Source organism: Haliotis cracherodii, unplaced genomic scaffold, assembly GCF_022045235.1.
Source record: "Haliotis cracherodii isolate W230 unplaced genomic scaffold, xgHalCrac1.p SCAF_11, whole genome shotgun sequence".
Lineage (NCBI taxonomy): Eukaryota > Metazoa > Mollusca > Gastropoda > Lepetellida > Haliotidae > Haliotis > Haliotis cracherodii.
In genome coordinates, this window is record NW_027266266.1 from 15,786,614 (window position 1) to 15,795,316 (window position 8,703).

Here is an 8,703-nt window from a genome sequence, read left to right on the forward strand (position 1 = left end):
TAACGTCGCGTCCAAGACGCGTGCACACGTGTGTGTGTGGCTGCTTGTACTAGTCCGGACTGATGCGGATTTATAGTGCTAGCCCACTGGGGTACCATGCTGCAGTTTAACATGAATACCCCACTCAGACACAGTATACTGACTCCGAGCCGACCAGTTCTTGTTTTAGCCGCTTAATGCCCAGCGCCAGACAGGGTAACAACAAGTACCATCTTTAAGCGTCGATTGGTATGACGCGGCCGGGGATCGAACCCCGGACCTTCCGCTCTCCGGGGGACGCTCTACCACTAGACCACGGAGGCGGTCTACAAACCAGTGGACAATATTGTTATCGTCGACCCATGCTGTCGGTACGATTAGCATTCAACAAAGTCAACAAGCCCGACCACCTGATCCATTAAGTCGTCTCATACGACCAGCTAAGGTTATAGGGGACCTATTCTAACCCGGAATCCCCATGGGGTGACAATTAACATAACTCTTCTCACTCATCATGAGGCCGTTAAGATCCGGGGTAGAATAGGTCTTCAGCAACCCATGCTTGCCGTAAAAGGCGACTATGCTTGTCATAAGAGGCGACTGAGGGATCAGGTTGTCAGGCTCGCTGACTTGGTTGATGCATGTCATCGATCTCAATTGCGTGGATCAAACACTGGATTGTCTGGTCCAGACTCGATTACTTACAGATCGCCGTCATATAGCTGGAATATTGCTGAGTGCGGCGTTAAACAACAAACCAAGCCATGGGATGACAACTGAACAGTCCAATATAAGTTATCAGTCTTAATTCTATGATTACGCGTGTCTGACAACAACAAAGTAAACTTTTCAGTTCGAATAACTCAAGATGGTTGCTGCTGGGAACGGCCCTTTCCAGTGGAGAATATAGACCTTTTCAGGACACATTCCTTTCTTTTTAGAGGGTAGACCTGCTTTATAATGACGTATGTGATAAAATGTTAAAGATGGACGCCATTGATAGGGCGTGTGAAATCCATTGAATATCTAATTTTGTCTCCCGGATGTTGATGGTGTGTGTCATACTTGGAACATAGATATATTCTATATAGATATATTTCTATATGGTGAGAAGATCTTTCTGGCGCATGGTTAGCTGATTGTGAATGTCAAGGCCACTACTTGTGAAATAAGTTAACATTTTGACACTTTATAATGAGACATTCAAATAACTGGGCATTTTCGTACCTGTGAGTGAGTGCGTTGGGTTTTAACGCCGCTTTTAACAGTATTACAGTTATATCGCGGCGTGTCAGCTTAATGTGGGAGGAAAGCCCGAAGTGATGCAGGTCTCCGACGTCTTAGACCACTTCGGTGAAACCCACGAGCACGGGTGTGGTGCTGACAAACCTAGAAACATAATTGGGGCGAACCGGGATTCGAACCCACAATCATAAGTTATGGCGTGCCCAAAGGACGCAACCCTGCACAGCGAATCGCGGCGCCTTAGACGACTGGGCCACCCGTGCCCCCGACTTTCGTACGAAACTTCTTCGGCAAGGCCAACTGGCGTTCTACAATGATTCCGTAATATTCAGTTGGCATGAATTGTGAAAGGAATAATTTTCAAATGATTCAGAACGTAAATAAGAAAACTCATTGTGTATTATTTTATTCATGGAAGTTGCCGTGTGTGGAAAACAAATTTCATATATTTTCCTTATGAACGAACGATCCCTGTAATTAAGTTAGAAAGTATTTTTTCTAAAAATTCTGGAATCGGTTTGCTTTGAATTATTACATAATTTTTCTGGTGCAATCGTTTAATTTTATGCTATCATAGGGATCTTATTAAATTGCGTTTAGGAATCCACAAAAAAATGAAATGCAATGGGTTTTATTATTCAACGGTCAGAAAAAAAGACTTTAAGGTTTTATACTTCGGTTTTATGGAGCTGAGATACCATGTCGCACTTTGACACTAAGACACAATATATTGTCTCCGAGCCGACCGGTCCTTGTTTTATTCGCGATGCCGAACACCAGGCAGGGTAACATCAAGTCTGTTATACAGACCCTGATACAAATATATCCAATACAGCCCATGCAAGTCTATAATGTTTGGCAAGTCTAGATTACTGCAGTATCTGAAAATGAAGAGCCTCTAGGCTCCTTTTTATTACATTTTTATTAAGATAATTTAACAACTGTTTTTTTTCTGTAGACTAGATGTTAGTTTAGGTAACATCTTTTAATATCTTTTCGAACCGCCGACATTCTGCACGCCGGGCGGACTCTCTAGCCACATATGCACACACACAAGGGACTGTTTGAACGCTATACCGTATTAAACGTGGTTACCCGTGAATATCTGGGTTAGAATAAGTCTTCCTCAACCCATGCTTGCCGTAAAAGGCGACTTTGCTTGTCGTAAGAGGCGACTAACGGGATCGGGTGGTCAGGCTCGCTGACTTGGTGATGCATGTTATCATATCCCAATAGCGTAGATCGATGCTCATGATGTCAATAACTGGATTGTCTGGTCCAGACTCGATTATTTACAGACCGCCGTCATATAGCTGGAATATTGCTGAGTGCGGCGTTCAACAACAAACCAAACCAAAAGACCAATCGTTCATCCTGAATTTTGTTTATTCAGAATAGTGTTCATCCTGAAATTTGTTAATCAGGAAGACATCACTGGACGTCTCAGATAACCTCAGATAATTCTTTACATGCCGCCCTCTTATAGCTGGAACATTGCTGAGTGCGGCGTAAAACAACAAACAAACAATCAAAATGAAACGTGGTTGCCTTTCCGTGACCACTCGGAACCACTCGCATATTTCCGTAACCGGGAATGTCCCGGTCGTCACGAATGGTGCCACTCCGGTACAAGCTTCATTCGTGACCACGCGTGCCTTAGGTTACGGAAAGGTCCGAGTGGTGACGAACAGTGGTGGTCTCAGGTTGTCTTCAACCGGTGACAAATGGGGAGACAGTTTGTCAGACAAAAGGGCTAAAGTGGATCATACATAAAGTCATCAGTGGATAAAATATAAATTGAGCCCACTGTGTAATAAAAGCAATTGTTGCAAATTATTTATGTCCGATTTTTTCAAAATCAACATCATCAATACAGTTTCAAATTAAGTTTGACCTGGAGTGAGTGCACAGGAACTCATTATTGGTCAGTAAATACAAACATATACTTAACGAGATGAGATATAGTGGCATAGTACAGTTTTTAATACAACAACACCAATAATAATAATAATAATAATAATAATATTAATGATAATGATGATAATGATATTGACGATGGTGATGGTGGTGATGATGATGATATTATTATTAGTGATGTGAAAATATCTTTAGCACCGTTTGAGTCATTTCTGCTAACCACTGTGATATGTCAGGGTAGTGTTATTCCCGAGAAGTGCCTGAAGGAAGTATAAATGCATCAAGGCATCACGGAACACGCCCCCACGTGTGTCTCATGTTCACACGCGGATACAAATGAAATGATACTTAGATAAAACCTAAACTGAGGAGCAAACGACCCTAGACCTCTCAATTGATTTTCTCATTTGACTTTCAATTGAAAATATCTTAAATTTGCGATATTGTATCCAACATTGTACTGACGCTTAGTCAGCAATCACAGAATACTTTTAAATGAGTTTATTTTGTAAAATATAATTTGAATCAGACCATTTGAAAATCAAACCTTCTTCTTTTGGCATAATACACAAATACTGATGGGAATCTTTTCTTTGAAAATCAATACATTGTATTTTTTCGGTACCAATTTACAACATTTCGTCACGGTAGGGGCTATGTGGTTCCAAATTCATGTTTTACGCCTGTCTCTTTGCAAAATATTACCCCGCCATGATAACATTTTACAAAATGGTGCAGGAATGGGGGATGGTGAAAGAGACATAATCAAATTTAACAAAAGTTCTATCAATTGTCAATTACATAAAAACACAAACTCGTAATACTTTCTTTTCCCCCTCAGTTTATTAACAATATTTTAATATTTTGTATTTGATAGACCTAAGGGTAACGCTTTAAACAGTCTGGATTTCACAAAATTGTCCAGGTTTTGAATGACTGACATGATGAATTTTGAAACAATTACAACTCTCAAACAAATGGACCGCCTCCGTGGTCTAGTGGTAGAGCGTCCGCCCGGAGAGCGGAAGGTCCGGGGTTCGATCCCCGCCGGCGTCATACCAAAAGACGTTAAAAATGGTACTTGTTGTTACCCTGTCTGGCGCTCGGCATTAAGGGGCTAAAACAAGGACTGGTCGGCTCGGAGTCAGTATAGTACTATACTGTGTCTGAGTGGGGTATTCATGTTAAACTGCGGCATGGTATCTCAGTGAGCTAGCGCTATAAATCGGCATCAGTACGGACTAGTACAAGCAGCCACACATACATGTGCATGCACGTCGCTATATAAGTGCAATAATCTTGGACGCGACGTTAAACCCAATTTCACCTCACCTCACCTCAAACTAATGTGTTTCCATCAATGCAAGTTTATTTACCCAGCTAGGAAAACAAAGTCAGTACAGTACAATGCACGTACATTAACGGATGTTTTAAATTAATCAGAACAGTTACTTTGACGTTTCTCTATTCAATTTAATAAAATATCTGGATTCACTTGTGCGTTTCTTAAATGCAATTATGTTTGATTTATTCAACAGTTATTTAATTTTTTAATTTTTTTTTATAGAAAAAAGTTTTATTTGAATCAAGGTGATGACAAGTGAAACTAGTACAAATATTTGCCCCCCCCCCCCCCCCCCTGCGGCATTGTTTCTCATTGGGCTGGTAATATAAAACCAGCATTAGTCCGGACATTGGGAATATTAACTTATGCAATGTCAAACTGAACCTTTGTGTCACAATATCTGCTTATATATTTTACAATAGTTACGAATTCACAATCGATTCGTCGTGGGTCATCATGCTAAATGTTTCTGAGTCTGTCTTTATCACTCTTCCTCTTTATCATATCCCTAACAGCACGGCGGAAGTTGACGCTGCAGAAGCTGTAGATGATGGGGTTGGCGGCGCTGTTGATGAAGTAGGATCTTTGACAGATGTTGTAGGCGGCGACCTGGGCTCCTTGGAGACTGTCGTACAAATTCTTGTTGATGACGGTGGCCGCCATGATGCCGAGATGAGGGAGGAAGCTGAGGATGAAAACGAGGCTGATCAGGAACAGCATTAATGTTGTCTTCCTGACTTGTGTTTCACGCTGTGACCTCAGCGTGTCCTTGACCTTGACTGTACAGCCTGGTTTGTCAGAGTGAGACAACTGTGGTACGTCTTCAAGGTTTGTTGGTCTTTGAAAAGTTGAAGCATTATCGTTCTCGGAAACGGTCGAGTTTTGCGATTTGCTGATATTTGAGATACTCTTACCCTGTTCGCAGTCATTGGATGATGAGATAAATAGATCTCCAGTTGACACTGACGTGACCTCGTCCTCGTTGCTACGGGCAACATGAACCGGGAAGGTTCCTCCAGTATTCGCGGATGTTGTCAACGTGCTTACGTATTTGTGCTGCCTTGATATCTGGCGCCATACCAATACATATAACACGATGATAGCCACTGTGGCTATGAGAAACTGCACTAACTGGACTCCGTTGTAAACGACAGGGAACACACTCCCTTTAAACGAATCTGAAATACTACATTCCGAACCGGTAACATTCTCCCCAAGCACGACCGTCCTTGAACCAAACACAAACACACTAGGTAGCGACATAACGGCTGACAATGAACAGCATACCATTATGGACAACTTTGCCGTCGGTTTCGTCATTTGTTTGCGGAAAGCATGGCACACCTTGCGGTACCTGTCCACGGCTACGGCTAGCAAAACATTTCCGGAGGCAATAGATACGAAGGTCACGGTCACCGGCATGATCTTGCAGACGACCGATGCACCTAGGGTAAAGTTATGCCTGAGGTCGATTATTTCGAAGGGGATGCTTGTTATGCAGTTTATGAGGTCAAGCACCGCCAGTGATACAACGAAATACGTTGTGGTTGTGATTCTTTGAAACTTGAAGAGATAAACATAGCAGACGACCGAGTTGCCGACAAAACCCAATAGCATCAATATGGCTAGGTATAAGATTGCGGGAATAGCTTGGATGGCGTAGTCGTTGTCATGACGACGTAGGAAATCCAAAGTGGCTTCTTCGGATACGTTGAGGAACATTGTTCGAGTTGAACCTCACACAGACTGGAACAAGAACCGGTGTTAATTCATTGTTCCTCTGATACTAACATATTTTATTGACATACAATAGGATTGGCAAACTTCTCCAGGAGCTTACTCAAACATCGTACAAAAACATTAATTTATCAATAAATACAATCATAGACCATACATACTGTGAATATGATCTCTGATTCAATCAACGATTTACAACAAACAGTTGTTGACAAAAGCATGAATTTTGGCCACTGAAGATTGATTTTTTCTCTTTTTCTAGTTGTTTAACACCGCACCCAGCAATATTCCAGCTATGTGAAGGCGGTCTGTAAATATTCGAGCCTGGACCAGACAATCCAGTGATTGACATCATGGACATCGATCTGCGCAATTTGTATAGAATGGCATGTATCAACCCATTCGTAACCGATCGCCCCTTTCCGTAACCTGCAAGAAGACTCGTCCCTCTATCGATGAATGTTATGTTCGAAAATACAACAAACCAATCAGAATGCGCGCATTTCAAGTTCTTCGTCAAAGAATCCCCCAGAAACAATTTTTGATTTAACATATGTCTTGCATCTAAAATGTGGTCAATCATACTGTATAATTCCGCATGTCCCGATGTGCTTTAAATTGCATCTGAAATATATATAAGATATGGGGAAATATATGTGAACCATTACTCAACGAGTTGACAATTGTTTTAGGTATGCCCGTTTGCGCTAAGACGGAACCCGGTCGCAAAAATGGCCATGAGAGGGGCACGAGTCGCTCTTCGGCTTGTCCCGGAATAACACGAGTTGGTCACGAATGGTATCAACCAGGTAGACGTGACTACTTTGTCACGTCACAATTAACGCAGTTCCTACGTCGAGATACCGTATTCTGTCTGAACACGATCGGCTATTGCGGTTACGTGGGGACTTGACGAATTTTGATAACGAGAAAAACATTCTTTTCGCAAACTTCTTTATTACGATGTTAATGGGGAAGGGGGGCCTTGCGGTCTGAGGCGTATCAATCAGCTGTACCTAAATTCACACGATTAAGTTCAATAGTTCGTCATCACCATACCCATGCTTATTGTTTCATCAAAGGAGGAAACAGCTGATGCCCGCAGCCCTTCGGGATTTCCTCCCACATTAAAAGGGAATTGACAATACCAGCAAGTTTAATTCAAATCCCTAAAACACTTAGTCAGCTAATTTTACGATGTTGTTTTGTTTGTTTGTTTGTTGTTTAACGCAGCACTCAGCAATAATCGAGCCTGGACCAGACATGCCAGTAATTGACATCATGACCATCGATTTACGCAATTGGGATACGATGACATGCAGCAACCAAGTCAGTGAGCCTGACCACCCGATCACCCGACAAGCATAGTCGCCTTTTACCGCAAGCATGGGTTGCTAAAGACCTATTCTACCCCGGATCTACACGGGAGAATTTTACATAAATCTATCAGTAATATACGGTGGCCCATAAGGGACATGGCGTCTGTTTTTCCATATTTTAATATTTCACTTACTTTTATCGTTACCTTTTGCAAATTAACACGTTTTGTCTTACAAATGTGTGATAAATCATTTTTAAAGAAGATATTGAATTGCCTAAAAGTGAAACGAAAATGTCAAAAACTAAAATGAAAATGTCAAAAAACAAAAACGAAAATGTCAAAAACTAAAATGAAAATACAGAAAACTATTTCCACCGCGCTGATAATATTACCACCGCTGTGATAATATTTACACCGCGGTGATGATATTTCTACCGCGGTGATAATATTTCTACCGCGGTGTTAATATTTCTACCGCGGTGATAATATTTACACCGCGGTGAAAACTATTTACACCGCGGTGATAATATTTCTACCGCGGTGAAAACTATTTCTACCGCGGTGATAATATTTCTACCGCGGTGTTAATATTTCTACCGCGGTGATAATATTTCTACCGCGGTGATAACATTTACACCGCGGTGAAAACTATTTACACCGCGGTGGAAATAGTTTTCTGTATTTTCATTTTAGTTTTTGACATTTTCGCTTTTGTTTTTGACATTTTCGTTTTGGTTTTTGACATTTCCATTTTAGTTTTTGACATTTTCGCTTCACATTTCAGCGACTCAATAGCTACTTGAAAGTACATTTTCCATGTTTTCAGTTGTATTTATACATGATTTATCACATATTTGTATGACAAATCGTGTTAATTTGCAAAAGGTTACGATAACAGTACGTGAAATATCAAAATATGGATAAACAGACTCCATGTCCCTTATGGGCCACCGTAGTAATATGAGAGTAAGCAAACTGGGGAAATTCTTGCCAGGAATAAAAGAAAATGCGTTTTAGGCAAAGATGGGGATATTTCAGTACAGACAAGTACACGTATTGGACTCACCTGTGACAGTCGCTGTCTCTCCAACGCGTGTGTGTGCCCTGACCTCTGGATGGCTGTGGTTTTGTCGCTCAGGTTATGTAGTTTGAACATTAA

General features: G+C 41.3%; 1 protein-coding gene across 1 annotated transcript; it reads right to left on the reverse strand.

Moving 5' to 3' along the window:
• Nucleotides 1-4,945: 4,945 nt before the first annotated feature.
• Nucleotides 4,946-6,208, reverse strand: LOC139455449 (orexin receptor type 2-like). Its single transcript, XM_071236998.1, has one exon. It carries the CDS (start codon nt 6,206-6,208, stop codon nt 4,946-4,948), a length of 1,263 nt encoding a protein of 420 aa, XP_071093099.1.
• Nucleotides 6,209-8,703: the final 2,495 nt, after the last annotated feature.

Coding starts and splice junctions, on each gene's coding strand:
- LOC139455449 (XM_071236998.1), bottom strand. CDS start 6,208: ATGTTCCTCAACGTATCCGAAGAAGCCACTTTGGATTTCCTACGTCGT.